General features: G+C 48.7%; 1 protein-coding gene and 1 long non-coding RNA gene across 2 annotated transcripts in view; one reads left to right on the top strand and one right to left on the bottom strand.

Annotated features, from left to right (window-relative positions):
• Positions 1-1,016: 1,016 nt before the first annotated feature.
• Positions 1,017-18,426, top strand: IGFBPL1 (insulin like growth factor binding protein like 1). Its single transcript, XM_015117410.3, has 5 exons — positions 1,017-1,491; positions 10,505-10,614; positions 11,384-11,500; positions 13,207-13,365; positions 15,637-18,426. The coding sequence occupies exons 1-4, from the start codon at positions 1,047-1,049 to the stop codon at positions 13,354-13,356; spliced, it is 822 nt and encodes a 273-aa protein (XP_014972896.1). The 5' UTR covers positions 1,017-1,046; the 3' UTR covers positions 13,357-13,365; positions 15,637-18,426.
• Positions 16,776-18,640, bottom strand: part of LOC144334622 (uncharacterized) — a 377,237-nt gene continuing 375,372 nt past the window's right edge. The window contains exon 2 of the long non-coding RNA XR_013404674.1: positions 16,776-16,965. This is a non-coding gene — a long non-coding RNA (uncharacterized LOC144334622). The remainder of the gene's footprint in view (positions 16,966-18,640) is intronic.

Below are 18,640 nucleotides of genomic sequence, written 5' to 3' on the forward strand. Positions count from 1 at the left end.
GGTATGAGTAACTGACTACAAGAACCTGCGTCTTTCCAACATGCATTCCCCACTAATCCACAGGTACACTGACCCTTGTGCACAGAGACTTCATCAAAGCATTATTCGTATTAACCGAAGGATGGAAAACAACTGGTTAAGTAACTGCAACTAAACCCTGTGGAAATGCCACTGTATATGAACTCCAAAACATATCACCATATCTCATCATAACAAAGTCACTGTGGACGGAGATGCACCATGACTTTACGTAGCATTAAGAAACACACTCACAGAACCAATGAACTATGCTCCCGTTGATTGTACAAGAAACTCAGTTTCAGAGATGACAAGAGGTGGGGAAACTGGGAAATACTGTTAAGTGGAAAAACCAAGTGCAGACTAATGTATATGGCACGCTACTCCGTGTGTGTGGGAGAGAAACAGCGTGTGTGTGTTTTAAAGGAAAGGGCTTTTATAGGCACATATGCTTTTATAGGCATAGAGAAAATTTCTGCAAAGATACACAAAAACCCAATAGCAAGAGTGGCCTCTGGGAGTCGAGTTGGAGGATGGTGATACAAGGTGGTAGGGAAACCCCTCTTTTCATCCTTAGATGTATATGTAAAATATACATTTTAAAACATATATTCTCTTTATAAAATAAAACTTCTTAAACTACCGAATGCAAAATAAAATTAAATAAAACAGCGCATCCTTCTGGGAGGATTTACGGGCATACTATCTGGAACCAGCCGTGGATCCGGAGACTGTACCGTTATCCAATCCTGACTCTACCACAGCGACCTCGGGCAAGTTCTCCCCCGACTGGGTCTCGGTTTCCTCAAGAGTCCAGTCGGAGGTCAGGGAGCTGCTCTCGGGGCGCCCCTCCAGCTCGGAGCCCCGGGCCGCGGGCACCGCGCGGGTCCCGGGCTGGAGCAGCGGTTTGCGGGCGCCCCGCGGTGCAGGCCCGGCCAATCAGCGGCCGCGGGGCGGGAGCGGTGGCTGCTTGGCGGGCGCCGAGCGGAGCGCGAAGCAGAGGCGCCGCCGCTGTCCCGGAGCAAGCCATGCCGCGCTTGTCGCTGCTCTTGCAGCTGCTGCTTCTGCTGCCGCCGCTGTCCCCAAGCCTCGGGATCCGCGACGCGGGTGGCCGGCGCCCCGAGTGTGGTCTGTGCCGGCCAGAGCGCTGCCCGGCGCCCGCGCCCTGCCCGGCGCCCGGGATCTCGGCGCGCGATGAGTGCGGCTGCTGCTCTCGCTGCCTGGGAGCCGAGGGCGCGAGCTGCGGGGGCCGAGCCGGCGCGCGCTGTGGCCCCGGCCTGGTGTGCGCGAGCCGGGCCGCGGGGGCGGCGCCCGAGGGCACTGGGCTCTGCGTGTGCGCGCAGCGCGGCACCGTCTGCGGCTCTGACGGTCGCTCCTACCCCAGTGTCTGCGCGCTGCGCCTGCGCGCCCGGCACAAGCCCCGCGCGCACCCCGGTCACCTGCACAAGGCACGCGACGGCCCTTGCGAGTTCGGTGAGTCGGGGTCGGGGATCGGGTGGGTAGAGAAGAGGGGATTCCAACCCTCTGGGGTGTGGAGCGAAGGATCCCCCTGCCCAGTGGTGGACGGCTCTGCCTGGGACTCAGTTTCCCTTTAGAAAGCAGTATTTCGTATCTCTCCTCGTGCTCAGAGAGACTGGGACGAGAATCCTTGGAGACGCCACTCACCGTGCTAGTCGAATTTTTGGTGAGCCTGCTAACCCTTTTGGTACGTAAGTACCTGCTGATGCAGTCACTTATTTGTAGGCATGGTATGTTTGCCGGGCAGGAGACTGGGAGTTGAGGAGGGGGATCAGAGTTCCCAGGTATCCAGCGCTAGGTGGATTGTTTGAATGGGGAGGAAGGGAAGTTGAAGATGCGCGAGGAGGATGAGTTCCAGACTGGGGAATCAGGAGTCACCAGGCCATAGCACCAGAGCACCAGGGCCCCAGGTGTGGGATGGGGCTGAGCTGGGATGCTGAGGGCGCTCCACCCAGGAAAAGTAAGACCTCTGGAGACGTAAGATCTGAAAAGATCTTGTGGTGCTATTAGGGGCAGACCCAGGTTTCGAGGGTCTAAAACATATATAATTTGGAGAATCCTGTCTTAAGTAAAGGAATAGAACTGCTAGGGACTTCGAAACTTATTATGAAATGTTAGGGACTTAGAAACTTAAGCTTCATTAACATCAAAGTAAAATAATCTCTGTGTGCTATAGTTGCCCACTCTCTTTATGTACCTTTTGAAAACCAAACAAAAATAAACCAAAACATTAGTACTGCTTTACCGGCTTCCTAAGCATGAGCGTATCCTGCCCATTAGGTACTGGAGAAGTGCCCCTGTGTACTCTGTCTGGAGTGGGCAGTGAAGAGTTTAGGGTGAGTGAGACGGCGACCAGTGAGTCCCAAGGAGCCTAGGTTTCAGCCTGGGGTTCAGGCTTCTAGGAAATAATTCTGGCCTGAGCCCAGAGACCAAGTCCAGACTTTAGGGCCTAAGACAATGTAATGACTTAGCTTCAAGAAAGAAGCTTGGGGTGGGGTTCTTCCCAAGCCTTAAGAAGGATCTAGTAGTCTTTCCCCTCAAGTAGTTCAGGTAGATGTACCCAAGTCCAGGAGACACAATGGGTTGTTGGAGATGGGGCAGGAAGCCTCCTGTCCTGGGAAATGTAAAACCAGTGTGTGGCCAGTTGAGCACAGGAAAGTCACCATTGACTGTTCCTAGCTGAAGCTCCCCATGGAGGACAGAGCTGGCTGGGGGTGCATCTGTGCTGCCGCTGGCTCCCTGAGTGGCTCTGGACAGGCCCCTTCTCCTCTCTGGCCATATCAGCCCTAGTGGAGTCATTGTTGAGGTCCCTCTCACTTGGAACAGTTTGTCTCCGCCATGTGGCACTTAAGCAGTCCTGTCTCTTTCCTTTTGCTAGTTCCTATCACTCGTCTTTATAATCTGCTTTCCTCAGCAGTTAATTCACAGGCAATTCTCTTTGTCTCCAGACAGGTAACACTTTAACTCCATATGCAGGAGACATAAGAAATGCTGACCAGGTCCCTAGACTATAAGTGGTGCTGATGGTCTTAGATAATTTCTCCCCAGAGTGGCATTCTCTTCCTAAGAGAAAGGCACCTTAAAGACATTCAGACCAAATCTGCTGTTATACAGAGAAAGAGACTGAGACCCAGTAAGGTCAGAGCCCTTGTCCAGGGTGACCAGTAAAGGATGACCAGCTCCCTGGTCCCAACACCCTGTCCAGTGCTCTTTCGGCATAGGACTTGATAGTATTAAGTCAGGCAGATGGTGGTTACCATGGTTACCAGAGTGAGGCCAGATGGCAGATGGAAACTCCATACTCCTAATTCACTGAAAATTACCAAATGACAAGTAAATGTGACAGCCCCTCCACTCTGATCTACGGGCTCTGACGCCCACCCCAGGCACAGACCCAGGGAATAAAGATGTTCGTGGGGCCACACGGAAGCAACTCAGAACTGCTTTTCATGATCTCATTAGCGACAGGCGTCAGGCCTCCCCGGGGTTCAGCCCTTCTTCTGCATCAGCCTTTGTGTCATCCACCACAGAACCGGGCACTGTTTGCCTGTCACTGTCTGTCCTGAAGTGCTTGTGTGGCCTCTGCCCTTGTGTCCAGATAAAGCATGAAGGTTTGGACAGGGGATGTTTCCTAGCCCAGGCAGCAGCTCATTCTGTGCTGCCCTAAAGCCATCTTTTATTCAGAAGACACAGCGGGAGCATTTTTTAACAATGCCCCTGGGGACCCCGGTTGAAGGGAAACAGACTGTGAGTCAGAGCAGGGCTGTTCTGCTTCAATATTGGCAAGAAAATCACCCCTCCTGACTCCTTTTGAACCCAAGCACCTAGATTTCATGGAATGAGGCCTCGGGAAGTATTTATTGTGTTGCTGACAGTGTATGAGGGTCCTTATACGTGCCTCTCAGGAGCCTGGGGAAGCAGTTTTCAGGCTTAAATTCTGCCCTTTCCTCCTATGCCCTGAAGCGCCCCAAACTGCCACATAATGAGAGTAATCCTTTGATCCACACACATGTATGGAAGACTCGCATATGAATAATTCTTACTGTTGGAAATTGCTTTTGCATCCATCTTTTTTTTTTTTTTTTTTTTTTTGAGATAGGGTCTCACTGTGTCTCCCAGGCGGAGTACAATGGCTTGATCACAGCTCACTGTGATCCTGGGCTCAAGGAACCCTCCTGCCTCAGCCTTCCAAGTAGCTGGGACTATAGGCACATGCCATCTTGCCCAGCTAATTTTTAGAATTTTTTGTAGAGACAGGATCTTGTTGTGTTGCCCAGGCTATCCTTGAACTCCTGGCCTCAAGCAATCCTCCCACCTCAGTCTCCCAAAGTGCAGAATGAAACTTCCGCCTTCGGCCTGGCACCCAAGGCTTGCAATGGCCTACCCCAAACTACTCTGGGGTGTCCTCTCCTTTCCCAACCATCCTACCAGGCCTCGGCCCCATGGGCCCACTTGCACACCCACCAAAGGGTTCCCACTTCTGAGCCTCAGTTCATGCTGTGCCTCCCCCTTGCCAGCTTTGGGATGCTCTCCCCATCCTTCAAGGCTTCTCTCAGGAGCTATAGCCCAGTGCTAAATAGAGGGACAAGTGACGAACCTTGGGAAAAACAGGAAGGTGGACCCAGATTGAGAAACCCTCAAGATTCAAGGGTGGCGGGTGCACAGCACCTTACTGATCAGGTTGCTAGCAGACTAGCTGTGCGGCGACCCTCTGAAAATAGCCAGGCAGGCCAGGCACGGTGGCACACGCCTGTAATCCCAGCACTTTGGGAGGCCAAGGCGGGTGGATTACAAGGTAGGAGATCGAGACCATCCTGGCTAACACAGTGAAACCCTGTCTGTACTAAAAATACAAAAACAAAATTAGAAGAAGGATGCAAAAACAATTTCCAACAGTAAGAATTATTCATACTTGGGTCTTCAATACATTCTGAATTATTGGTTGAGCTTCTCACTGGTAAGGTGGTATGGCCTTAGTATTATGATGATGATGATTGCTCTCATTACTTTAAAGGCTGGACTGTTCAGCGTGTGTGCCCTATTTGTTAGCATTGGGAAAGGGTTGGGATCCTACAGACGGCAAGACAGCAGGGCATTGAGCCCTGGCAGCTTCAGTGAGCTCCTGAGACCCTGAATCTTAGAAAATACACCTTGGTTGAAATTCCAGCTCCACTTAGAAACCTAGGTCTGTGCTAATATGTGTTACCAGGTAACCAGGAGAGGCAGCAAATGCCACTTCGTGAGAGGGACAAAGAAGGGGGTTTGTGCTCAAAACCCTTTCATGCCGAGGGAGGAGATCTGAGGCGGAGACTGCAGGGAGCAGGATTAAGCTGTTTCTCGTTCCACATCATAACGTGACTATTAGCATAAATTATCAGGGCTGTTCAGTGCATTGATTATTAAAATCTTTGGTTGTGTGCTTTTTAATACAAGCAGATAGGGTCCTGGGGGATGACTTGATATTCTTTCTTTCCCTAGCACCATTAACTTTAAAGAAATCTCAGAGGCATTTGGGAAGATTTTTTCATTCCAGCCATCAATGACCGATATAATTGACGAGGTAGGGGGACAAAGCACCACACGCTATAATAATAATATTGATCCCTTTCGTTTGTACAGATCCACACAGTTAATAACGCAGTCACATCCATTTTCTCCCTTCACCCCAAGGATGGGAGGCTGTGGTCATTATCTTCATTTGCAGATAAAAAGGAAATGATTAACAACTTGCCCTAGCTCAAGTGGTTGGCAGCCAGATCCCTGGGCATTTGAGTCTCCCTCTGGTACTGTTTTTGCTCACCCCACAGTACTGTCTCCTGTGACCATGTGCATCTGGGTGACTGTCTTACCTGCTGGTTAGCCCTTGGATGGTTGGATTTGTGCAATTCTAGGGCTATTGCTGGCACAAGCAGAAGGAAACAAGTATCAACAAGGAAGAGCTCTAGGGGGATGAAGCTTCCACATTCACAGACTGGGCTAGCTAGAAGCCATCCTCCCTCCTGCAAGCCACATCATTCTTGTGAAAGGCAAGCAGAAAGGAAAGCCCTGGTTCCTCCAGCAGTGTGGTGGCTCTGCAACAGTAAGAGTATGTGCTTGGCTCCCCAGAGTGAGGGCTGTAGTCATGGCTCCTGGTGCCTGTCACCTGAGACCAGAGGAGGGTCTCATGCAGGCAAAGAGCTTTAGAGGAGACTGCCTAGGGACAGCACACCGTGCCGAGTCCTCAAGTCCCTCTGCAGAGGTCTTTTACATTTTGTAAAGGGTCTTGCAATTGTTCCTCACAGCAGCCTTTGGGGAGTGGGCTGGGGAGGGAATAGATTCCTGTGCCCATTTTAAAGAAGAAGAAACTGAGGCCAAGACCTGGCAGAGAAAGGATTTGAACCTGGACTCTTCCACCCCTGCCTGCCACGCTGTCCTTCCTGCCTATGGTGGCAGCCATGACATTGAGCGCTCCAGTGCCATGCTGGAGTGAGCCCTTGGGGATAGTAGGAACTAGAAATGTCCTGCTGGTGTCAAGGACACATTGCTCATGTTAGGGGTTATCTTCACAAGAGCTGTTCCCTGGGTGTGATGTTTGGGATGTTTCATTATTGTATAGAAAAGAGCTAACATGGCAGGCCTGTGACCATATCCTCAGAAAGGCTTGCTGGCAAGGTTGGCCCTGGGCTGGTATCTGGGGACTTAGATTACAGGGGGGTTCCACTCTTCTCAGAATTGATGAGAGTGGCTCACTGTGCCTGAACTGTACAAACAATGTGGTTTGTGCGGAACCCCTGCTTTCCTTCTCAGAGTGTGGACTTTAGGTATTCAGTTAGGCAGAGAGTGCCCCTGTGGCCAGCTCCCAGTAAAAACCCTGGGAACCGGGTCCCTCTTGAGCTTCTGTGGTAGACAGCATTTCACATGCTTGTGACGCCATGGGGAGGGCTCTTGGAAGCTTGTGCCTGCTTCCCCCACCCTGACTTTTTCCCTTGACTGATTTTGCCAGATGGGAAAATCCTTTCACTGTAATAGATCACAGCCTGAGCACCACTGGATGCTGAGTCCTGTGAGTCCTCCTAGTCCTCCTAGGAAATCATTGAACTGGAGAGTTGTCTTGGGGATCCCCCAACACAATGCCTAAGCAACTCATCTCTTACTCTGGAACGGAGACCATACAGATAACAAATGTTCCACTTCAGAAACCAGTGTGGGAGTGAATGGAATCATGGTGCTGGGTTTGAGTCCCTGTTTCTCTGGGCACTTTACCTTTCTCAGTCTTGGTTTTCTCATCTGTAAAATGGGGATGGAAGCTGCTACCTCACAGAGCTGGTGTGAGGATTAAAGGGTAGTGTACATGGAAGGGTCCTCTAAGGAAAAGGGAGGATGGTGTTAGCACAGTGGTTCAGAAGAGCTTGAGATCTGGAGCCAGATCACTGGGCTCATAGCCTCCTCACTCTGCACCCTGGGTAACCCAGGGCAGCGCCACCATCTGGCAGCTGGTGAGATTGCTGGAGAGATAAACAGGTTAATACCTGTAGGCAGAAAAGTGCTTAGTACACAGTGAGCGCTGTGCTAGCTGATAGTATAATTACTGTTATTACTGGTACTGTGATAATTATTTATTAAAAAGAGCTACTATGGATAAAAATATTTTAAATTTAAAATCAGATATGTTAAAATTAAAAACAGGGCTGGGAATACAGTGACTCATGCCTGTATTCCCAGAGCTTTGGAAGGCCAAGATGGGAGGATTGTTAGAGGCCAGGAGTTTAAGACCAGCCTGAGCAACATAGCAAGACCCATCTCTACAAAAAAAAAATATTTGTTTCATTAGCTGGGCATGGTAGTGCATGCCTGTATCCCCAGCTACTCAAGAGGCTGAGGCAGGAGGATTGCTTGAGCCCTGGAGTTTGAGACTACAGTGAGCTATGATTGTGCCACTTCATTCCAGTCTGAGTGACAGAATGAGACCCTGCCTCAAAAAAAAAAAAAATTAGAACCGGATTATTATGGCACAAGCAACATGAAATTTTTTGAGGTCACAGAACAACTGTTCTGTATCTTGGCTATAGTGGTAATTACATGACTGTATCCATTTGTCAAAACCTAGAACTGCACACCAGAAAGAACGAATTGTGCTTTATGTAAATGTAAAAATAAATAAATAAATAAATAAATAAATAAATAAATAAATAAATAAAAATTTAAACGTCCCTTTAATGTGCTTTGACCTCCCTTTAAAAGCAGGGCCTCTTTTGTAAAAGAATTGGTATTTTTTGCCACAAAATCAGTTACAAAGTCAGTATTTCCAAGACAGTCTTTCTTAAGTAGTTGTTGAAAGAGAGAGAGAGACTGAAATATGAGGAGAGAGAGGTGAATTGTGATTTACTGGTTTATTCATTTAGGCCTGGAAGGGATTGATGAAATCACATTTAAAATGTATGACTTTACATGAACAAAAGTAAACCACGCTGACTGAGCGTCCCCTTGGTATCCAGGTTCTTCTGACTGTCACCACAGTGAGCCACTGGAGCACCGGTTTGGGATCCCCTGGAGGCGGCATCCCAGCACTTGTGTGGTTGGGGAGGCGCTGGCGGGACAATGTGAATAAATTAGACTGTCTTTGTCATCGCAGATAGGGCTCCTGCCAGAGAGCTCAGTGTTGTGGCTCTCTGTGGCTGTCAGGCAACGTTAGACATCTAGGATCTTGGTTCCAGGGGCTTTGGCTACACTCAGGCACATGGATTGGGCACCAGCCTTCAGAGGGCCCTCAGATGGGCACAGCTGAAGAGTGGGCGGATCAGATAGAAGAGGAGGAAAGCAGCCTGGGATGGGGAGGGCAGTCTGCATTCAACTCCCTGGTGGGCTGCTGGGACAACCAGGGGCTATGGGGCTCCAGAGGGCCGCCCCAGGGTCAACAGGTGGGAGTCACAGGCTTTAGCTCTAGGTGAGGATGTACTTTCTTACCAGTAGAGCCCTCCAAAGACAGAATGGCCTGGCCTGATAGGTGGTGAGTTCTCCATCCCTGGAGGCATGCAAATGGAGGCTGGGTGAGCATGTCATACATGGTCAGACACAGAATCACAGAGAATTAGGATGCTAACGAGCCCCTCTAGTTTGAGACTATGGCTCTAAGGCGATTTTCCAGAGATTTTTTTTGGCACTGGCTTGACAGGGTCTGCTTCCCAGTCTGTCTGGAGGGGCCAAACTAGTCTCCTTTCTGCACCCTGATCCTCCTGTGCATTTGGGTGTGATGCGACCCTGTCTGTCACCTCCTTCCTCCTGCCTCCTGTCTCCTCCCTTTGCCATCCTTTTGTATTACAGCCTTATGCAGGTGCAGGCTTGTGGAGAACAACAGGGCTGTCCTTGAGTCACCAGGCAAAGCCCTAGGAGTTCTAGACTCTGCAGTTTGATGACCTGGAAATGAACATGTTTGTTCCTTGATTTGTCATGTGTTTGTTCATCCAGTCACCTGTTTGCTCCTGGCCCTCACTTGCATATTACGTTAACTTACACTTTTCACCGTCATTCCATGGTTAGATCAGCTCAACTGCCCTAGGAAGCAGGGGTGTGATCCCCACCTTATTGATGACAGCTGTGTGTGAGCATGCTCTGGCCAGGCCTCCACACTGCACCTTGCCCAACACACTGTGGTGCTGGATGCCGGGGTGGCTGAGTTGCTGTCCAGTGCAGGTGACAGCAGGTAGAAACGCCTAGCCTTGATTATTCCAGCCCAGCGTGAGCAGAGCAGATGCCAGACACAGGGAGGAAGGCAGAGTGTGGAGTAGCAGCTTGAAACATCTAACATCGGGTCCTGTCCAGAGAGTCCACACCTCCCCTCTCCTCTCCATCATGTTCTGGCAGTCTAGAACCACATTTGTCTGATTCCCTGATTTGCCCAGGCTTGGGTAGGCTTCTGGGGATGGGGAGGCAGAGGGAGTGGGGGAGCCTGGGGGAGTCTTTACTCTGTGCATGCAAATGGGCATCTTGAATGGACCACAGGGGGTTGAGCTCCAGGGTGTGTGCAGCTGTTCGCCTGGCATTCTTCTTCCTAACGCCCTCCACGCGGAAGGAGAAAGGCCCATCTGTTAGAAGACTCTGCCGTTGGTGGCGTGACACCAGCCCCTCTAGTTGGCTGCCGTGCTTCCTGGTTGAGCTATAGCAGATGGCAGCCGGAGCCTGGAACGGGCCTTGGGAGGGAGCACTGAGGCCCAAGCTCTGCCACAGATGGCGCTGGGGGACTTTGGGAAGTCGCCCTTCCCCCGCTGGACCCCTGTTTCCCCACTGGTAAAACAAAGATGGATCAGGAGATCGGTAGGCAGCTCTCCAGGTCTGAGGAAATCTCTCTTTTAGGATTCCTGCCCAAGTGTGACGTGCCGCTCCCCTCATTTCAGGACATCCCAGCAGGCTCTCGGTGGGCAGGGAAATTCAGAGGTGGATTGCCTGGAACCTGACAGGGTAAAGGTTGCATCCCCTTGTCTCCTCCTCTTAGCTCCTGTGGTCGTCGTTCCTCCCCGAAGTGTTCACAATGTCACTGGGGCGCAGGTGGGCCTGTCCTGTGAAGTGAGGGCTGTGCCTACCCCAGTCATCACGTGGAGAAAGGTATTTCTGTCCAAGAACTCACGCGTCTCGTGTGTGTGTGTGTGTGTGTGTGTGTGTGTGTGTGTGTGTGTGTGTGTATGTATGTGAAAGAGACAGGGAGAAACAGAAAGAAGTGAGTGGTAAAACGTTTTTCTTTTAAATGTGTTTGTATATATGCTTTTATAGGTGGGCCAGAGGATGAAGAAAGGATATCTTCTGTACCACTCCTCTGCCTCGAAACTTCTACCCCAAAGCTGTCCCCTTAGAAAGGGACATTGCAACCCTTCCTGTGCCATTTACACCCTTGGCCACTTAAGGACCCAGAAAGCTCTGCTTTTACCCAGTCTGCGTCAGCTGCAGTGGCCATGTGTGTGTGTATCCTGCTTCACTTCAGGGCTGTGTTTCAGACAGACCTGGCTGATGGCAGAAGACTCAGTCCTATTCCAAAACCAAATCTTCTAAAGACTAGTTTTTGAGAGACCGGCAAGGATCACAGTGTATGTTGTCCCCTTAATGTCAGCAGGCCTGAGACGGGTGTTGAAATTCTGAATCCTTCTGTGGGCTAGTGGTGATGTTTGTGTCTTTGCTGTCTGGCAGAGCGTGCTGTCTATATGTACAAGTAGGTTTAAAACATGACTGATGTCATTTGCATAGGAATGAGCAGTGCTAGGGTTTCAGTCTTTGAGTCAGTGGGAGGAGGAGGAAGGAGGAGGGTGAGGAAGCCTGTGGGATGGTTTTTATCCAGAAATGCTTTTTCTAAGGCCCCTCCTGGCGTTCCTGTCCCCTGTAGGTCATGCAGTCCCCTGAGGGCACCCAAGCACTGGAGGAGCTGCCTGGGGACCATGTCAATATAGCTGTCCAGGTGCGAGGGGGCCCTTCCGACCATGAGGCCACGGCCTGGATTTTGGTGAGTGTTTAGGATTATTGGATACTATTGACTGACCATTAAAAACCATCCTTTATATTTCTACAACGTATTACATGTTTCAAAGCTGTTCTTACCCATTTCTCACTGGCCCCTCCAGTAACTGTGAGGCAGGCAGGGCAGGTTTCAGATCTGCTGGGAACACATGTGATCTGCTGCCAGGGGCAGAGTGATGGCCCCACAGTGATGTCCACGTCCTCACCCCCAGAACCGTATGACATTACATGGCAAGGTGGTGGGAGGGAGGTTGTTGTTGCTAAACCACTGAGATAAGGAGATTTAAGATAAAGAGATTAGCCTGGATTATCCGGGTGGCCCAATTTAAAGGTGGGTCTTTAAGTGTGGAAGAGGGAAACAGAAGAGTCAGAGGCAGATTGAAGTGATTCGATGTGAGGAGGACTTGACCCACCATTTCTAGCTTTGATGATGTTGGAAAGGGCCACAGCCAAGGAGTGCCAGCATCCACTAGGAGCTGGAGAAGGCAAGAAAATGAGTCTCCTGAGAGCCTTCAGAAAGAACGCAGCCCTGCCGGCACCTTGATTTTAGCCCACTGATTTTAGCCCTTTGGGCTTCCGACCTCTAAAACTGTAGATAATAAATGTGTTTGTTTTAAGGCACTCAGCTTGTGGCGATTTGTTACAGCAGCCCAAGGAAACTAGTACACCTGCCTAAAGTCACCCGCTGGTAAAGGAGGAAGGTGGCACATTCAAGTCTTCCTCCAGAGCTCTTTCCTGCCACTCACAGCACTTTTACTAAGATGAAGAATGCCACATGTTTGAAGGAGTGATGGAATGAGGAGATAGGGGTCCATGTTGGGTCAGTCACTGTACCTTTCTGAGCCTCCATTTCCACTATTGTTAAAAGAGGGCTTCAAACTGAATGACCTCTGAGGGCCTTTGTGGCCCTGACAGTCTGTGATTTACCTGTGAGTCTCCTGTAAAAAGAAGACCATAATGCTCACCCTTCCCCCACGACTGGCTTGAGTTTAAAACGAGCTGATGTGCATACCCCAGTGTGTGGTCCGTAGCATGATTTGTAATTGATGGAAGCGGTTGGTTGTAACAAGAGAAAGCAAAAGAGAAGCGAGCTGGTTATGGACCTGGCTGTGAGTATCCTCGGGGTGCTCCCTAAGGACAACCTCCTCATTCCACCCACAGCTCTGGGAGGCTTGGTGACTCTTCTCCACCCAGCTGAGAGATTGGGAATGCAATTGGTTATGTGGTTTTTTTCAAATCAAGCACATTCCCCCATTTTCTTAGGAGAAAAGACAGGGACAAAGAGCTTATCTCTGGTGATATTTTGTAGAGGCTGCCCCTATAGGGAATACTTTGTGGATAATTCTTTGGTCAGTAGATTTTTGTTCTTTTTTTAACTTGAGGTATTTTCCAAATAATCTATACCTTGCACCTTTAATACAAAATGGTATACCATTTACAGGTAGCTCGCAGTACATGGCAGGCATGTGGAGGAATCATTCAGATGACAGCCACAGTAGGGAGCGTGCCTTTCAAGAGGGTCCCTGGGAAGGAAATTTACCTTCATGCTCCTTGGCAGCCAAGGCAAGGGGAGAAGTAGAGCAAGTTTTACCTTATTCTGAAAAGGAGGAGGTGTGCAGACTTATTAAGAACTAAGGAAGTCATTTTGCTGTACCTTATATAACTGTATAAACTTGCTTGTTGTATTTCTAGATCAACCCCCTACGAAAGGAGGATGAGGGTGTGTACCAGTGCCATGCAGCCAACATGGTGGGAGAGGCTGAGTCCCACAGCACGGTGACGGTTCTAGATCTGAGTAAATACAGGAGCTTCCGCTTCCCAGCTCCCGATGACCGCATGTGATGGAGAAATGTACATGTTCTAAGTCATTTTTATTATTTTACACCCAAGTTATGAGATATTTGAAGTGGCTTATAAGACCTGTAATAAAAAGGAAGAAAAATACATAAATGGAGGAAACCAGGGAGAGAGCAAAAGAAGATTAGGAACATACTAAGATGAGCAGTAGAATCTCTGGTATATTCTGCACACAGCTCCCTCTGAGCTTCTTAGCATGCAAAGGCAAGAGCAGTGAACATGATGTGTGTCCATGAGATGAAAAGACCAGTTGTGTTTTGGGGCTGGAGGGAATATTTCCTCTGTATTCTTCTAGAACGAGCACTGAGAGAGGTAGCAGACAGTGTCATTGTGACCGCGTCCATGTGAAAATATTCCGCAAAGAAGATGCCTGAGCTTCCTTTGTGTGTTCCTGGAGCTCTTCCTTGTTCAGGACGCCTGAGCTTCCTTCCTGGGGCTCAGGCCTTGCCTTCCTGTCCTCAACACTATATGCTGCTTCGCAACACATCCCCTTGTGGGTGGGGGCAGAGAGAATCTCCGCATCCCCTTTGTGTGACCCCTCCTAGTCGGTAGTCACACAGCTGATAGCTGGGGTTGCATCTGTTCCCTGCCTACAGGTGAACTGGGAATTCGGGAAAGGAATCACTTTATAAGCCAGCTTTTGCTCCATAAAAATCCCAAAATCTTGCTGGTTCACACCCATAGACGTTGATCACTTGCTCATGTTCCATGTTATAGCTGTGAGCTGGCTGTGGCCCTGCCCCATGTGCCCCCTCATTCAGGACCCAGGTGGAGGAACAGCTCCAGTATGGAACATGTCCGTTCTGTGGCCAAGCTGCACACACCATTGCATTTAAAGTTTCTGCTGGGATGTGATGTGTGCCCCGCCCACTTACAGACCAATCAATAGGTCTGGGATTCCCAGTGGGGACTGTGTGTGGGAGGATGTGCGCTTCACTCGCCAGAGGCAAAAGGGCAAGGATTGCATGATCCCTTTTTTTTTTTTTCTTTTTAAGATGGAGTCTCACTCTGTCACCCAGGCTGGAGTGCAGTGATGCGATCTCAGCTCACAGCAAACTCTGCCTCCTGGGTTCACACCATTCTCCTGCCTCAGCCTCCCGAGTAGCTGGGATTACAGGGGCCCACCACCACGCCCAGCTATTTTTTTTGTATTTTTAGTAGAGATGGGGTTTCACGGTGTTAGCTAGGATGGTCTCCATCTCCTGACCTCATGGTCCGCCCACCTTGGCCTCCCAAAGTGCTGGGATTACAGGTGTGAGCCACTGTGCCTGGCCTGCATGATCCTCTTACAGGAATGGGGGAGCAGTGGTGAACAGGCACCATTACCAAGACTGATCAACAGGTGCTTAATAGAACAGGAAAAATTAGAAACAAGTCTGATAGCGTTTCTCAAAAGCAAGAGGATTTTGCCATGGTTTTAGTTATATTACTCTTTTAGCCACTACTGTTGCACGCCTTCTGTGTGCCAGGCCTTACTTCTGGTCTGTAGAGGATCACAGAAAAACAAAAAGTGGACATCATTATAATACAAGGAATGCGATGTTAAGGGAATGGGAGGAGATGTTAAAGCACAAAAAGCAGCTTAGAACTGGGGAAAATGAAGGAAGAATCATCAAGGAGGTGGCATTAGGGTTGGAGGATGGGTGTACGTGAGTAGTTAAGAGGCCCTAGAAATGGGGAGAAAAATATGAAAATGTAAAACTGTGAAATAGGAATTCAACAAAGAGTTAGGAGATTGGGTCTTAAAATTGTATTCCTGATGATATGTGACTTGTTTTATATAGATATGTTTCCAGTTTTAAATATATATCTCTATAATTTTCAAATACACATATATTTTGAGGCAGAAATGATTCTGGGGTGTGAATACATCAAAAGGATACCATGAAAAATTGTGGAACTTTAAGACCATCACTGCTGCCTGGGTCTTGGGTTCCTTCTGTGACACACAGTATTGCCAGCTCTGGCTTGCGTACCTCCAGGGATACAGAGCTCACTACCACTGATAGCCATCTGTGGATTTTCCAATGGTTGAAAAGGTCTTCTTCTTATTAAGCTGGAGTCTGCCACTCTGAAATGTCCAGCTTTTGGTCTTGAAAGTATTTCTCGGGGCTCCACAGGGCTCTTCACTCTCCATTGGCACCATTTCCTGCTGGGGAGAGATTTGAAGTGAAGGATCATTTCCCCCACCTTCCATGTAACACGTAGTTGATTGTAACAGAGCAGGCTTACTTTCCCTAATTCTTTTTCTCCTTTTCTTCCTAGGGTCTTAGAAACATTGATCATAGGATGATGGAAAAGTCAAATAATGGATCTTTGTGCTTCGTGAAGAGTTGGAAAACCTGTGTTTGTAGATGACCCCTTTTGTATGTTTTTAAAAATTAGATGCAAACTAGATTTGTATGCAGGTGTAGTTTTTAGCAGGGCAAACAGTGAGAAACGGATTTGCATGTGGCTTTTTTTATACTTTTGAAATGAATTGTTCCATGAGAATTCTTTTTTTAATTACTCTTTTCCAGGCAGATCACAGATTGGCACGTTTGCAATTTCTAAAGGGCTCGTGTCAGCTGTGACTCTTTACCTCATTTGTCTATGACCTATTAGTGGTGCTCTGTGACTTAGTGTGCGTTGTAGAAGGAGGGATGAGGGTCGTGGTTGTCCTCTGCCTGACTGTAACTTGCTGTGTGACCTGGACAGGTCCCTTCCCGCCTCTGGGCGCTGGTCCCTTCATCTGTGAGTATGGTGTTTTAACTGGATGTTATCAATGTCCCTTTTAGCCCTGCCATCCTAGAGTAAGATGGCCCTTTGGAAAAATTACAGGAGATGTGGTCTTAGTGTTCTTCTAAAATGGTATTCCCTCAGAAACAAATTCCATTGCTTTACCCCAGGGTGTGGACAGCTGGCTGTAGCTCTCCTATTCCTACCTTTTTCCCTTTTAAGGAGACTTAGTTTTAGGTGGGATGCTTTACCAGACTCAGGAGCACCTTGGCTGGATCTTTGGAGACCAGAGCATCCATTTGTTAGCCTAGCATTCTCTTTTTAAAAAATTGTTTTGAGACAGGGTCATGCTCTATCACCCAGGCTGGAGTGCAGTGGTGTGATCATGGCTCACTGCAACCTCCACCTTCTGGGCTCAAGTGATCCTCCCACCTCAGCCTCCTGAGTAGCTGGGACCACAGGCATGCCCCACCACACCCAGCTATTTTTCTTTTTTTCTTGTAGGGACAGGGTCTCCCTATGTTGCCCAGGCTGGTCTCAAACTCCTGTGCTCAAGTGATCCTCCTGCCTTGGCCTCCCAAAGTGCTGGGATTATAGGCATCAGCCACTATGCCTGGCTTAGCCTAGCATTCTCTAAACAGGTGGTTAGAAGCAGTGGAGACCAGGCTTCTGATGGTCAAATTGTTAAAAAAAAAAAAAAAAAAAAAAAAAAGGAGGGGTTAGCCATTATCTCCAGACTGTGGAATTAGGTTGTAGTCGAATATATTTTACCCATAAACATTTTGACCTCACCCAAGAATAAAGCTCTCTTTTTTTTTCTTTTTGAATGAAAAGAGAAAGGAGAATATTTGCTATCTTGTCTTAAAAAAATAGATCCTTAGGTTATTACAATTTTTAAAATAAGAATTGAGATCCCTTACTATGTACAGTCCTTGAAGTTCGTAAAGCTTGATCCCAACTCTGGGAGAGGGGGCAGGACAGGCGTTAATGTCGCTGCCTTTCGCAGATGGAGAAACCAGGCTCTGAGAGGAAAAGCTACTTGCCCAAGGTCTGAAGGCCTCTGAAAGAGGAGCAGAACTCAGGGCACCTGGCCCTCCTTGGTCACTTTTCTACTCCACGGTGCTGCTACTCAGGGTCATCTCAAAACTATATAAAGGCAGATGTTGCCAATCCACAGGCTTCAGAGACTCTTATCAAGACTCTTCCCAACTTTTAAGGCACCCCTTCATACCGCTCACATCGTGCATTACATTTTGGAGTCCTCGTTCGAGGTGAACTTTCCGCCTGTAAGCCTGCCATTCCATATCTAAAATATTGGGGTGGCATCACCTTCTGTACTATGCAGCAGAAGGAGACTGGCCTGCGATTCTGGAAACATGAGATCCATTTGCATGTTAATCCCTGGCTTGCTGTGTGACCCTGAGCAAGTCTCCTTCACTTTCTGTGCCTCAGTGTCCTTATTTGAGTAAAAGGGGAATAAAACTAGATGAGTGGTTTTCAGACTTTAAAACATTGGAAGTTCTCTTTGAAAACAGAAGATGAGAATTGAAATGGATGGCACTGGAAGCTGCTCTTGTCCACGGGGGTCTGGAGCTGCCAGGAGACCTGCTTACATCCCCTCCTCACTCAGCACCTCCCACCCCTCCCTTCCCCACGCACTGTGACTTACTTCCATGTGGGAGGGCCTGCAGCTAATTACATCGCCCTGTCACTCAGCACCTCCCACCCCTCCCTTCCCCACGCACTGACTTACTTCCATGTGGGAGGGCCTGAAGTTAATTCTTCTGTGTCTTGAGTGGTTGGGAGATGATTTGGTCGGACCCTTAGTGAAATGATGTGAGAAGGAACAGGGATGCTGTGGTTCTGAAGAAGGTAGTAGAACATCCCACACCTGCTAATAAGCACATTTTGCTAACTCAGTTAACTCCTCTCAAATTTGCCTAGTGAAAATTGAAGGGCTGGATGTGGACCCAGAGAGCAGGGTGGACAGAGCCCATGCTGGAAGTACTGAGCATCAAGACTGTATGGGGCTGGCTTTAGCATCATCATTCTGTGCAAAGACAGATAAATAATTAATGTCACACTGTCTGAAATTCTCACCAAAACCAAAAAGGCATATTAACATGATTGTTCCAACCTCATGGTTTTTCAAGTGTGAGAGCCCAGAGACCTCTTCAGAGGCTAAGAGAGCATCTGCTGCCGCAGCTGTTAGCATTTGCAGACATAATCACAATGCCCTCCCCTCCCCGCACCAAACCTGGATTTTTCTACTGTTTTTGTAGATGTCATGATGTAACGACCTCTGCACCCTGAAAATAAATGTTTTTAAGGATGGTCTTTGTGGTGTCTTTGTTGTAGGAATGCTGTATAGGTGGGTGCAGGTCCCACTGGTATTCCTTTATCATCCCTCATGCGTCCTGTCTGCATGCCCACTTCAGCTACTTAGTCTAGACCCTCCTTATCTCTCACGCCTGGGCTATGATCACAGCCCCACCGTTCACCTTGCCCGCAATTTTTAACCAGCCCTAATCATCTTACACTACTGCCCTTG

The sequence above is a fragment of the Macaca mulatta genome, chromosome 15, assembly GCF_049350105.2.
Source record: "Macaca mulatta isolate MMU2019108-1 chromosome 15, T2T-MMU8v2.0, whole genome shotgun sequence".
In the NCBI taxonomy this organism is placed as follows: domain Eukaryota; kingdom Metazoa; phylum Chordata; class Mammalia; order Primates; family Cercopithecidae; genus Macaca; species Macaca mulatta.

Excerpts from the sequence above, each read along its gene's own strand:
- IGFBPL1 (XM_015117410.3), top strand. The coding sequence starts at position 1,047 with ATGCCGCGCTTGTCGCTGCTCTTGCAGCTGCTGCTTCTGCTGCCGCCG. Across the intron at positions 10,615-11,383 it reads CAGTCATCACGTGGAGAAAG|GTCATGCAGTCCCCTGAGGG; the intron begins GTATTTCTGTCC and ends TGTCCCCTGTAG. Across the intron at positions 11,501-13,206 it reads AGGCCACGGCCTGGATTTTG|ATCAACCCCCTACGAAAGGA; the intron begins GTGAGTGTTTAG and ends TTGTATTTCTAG.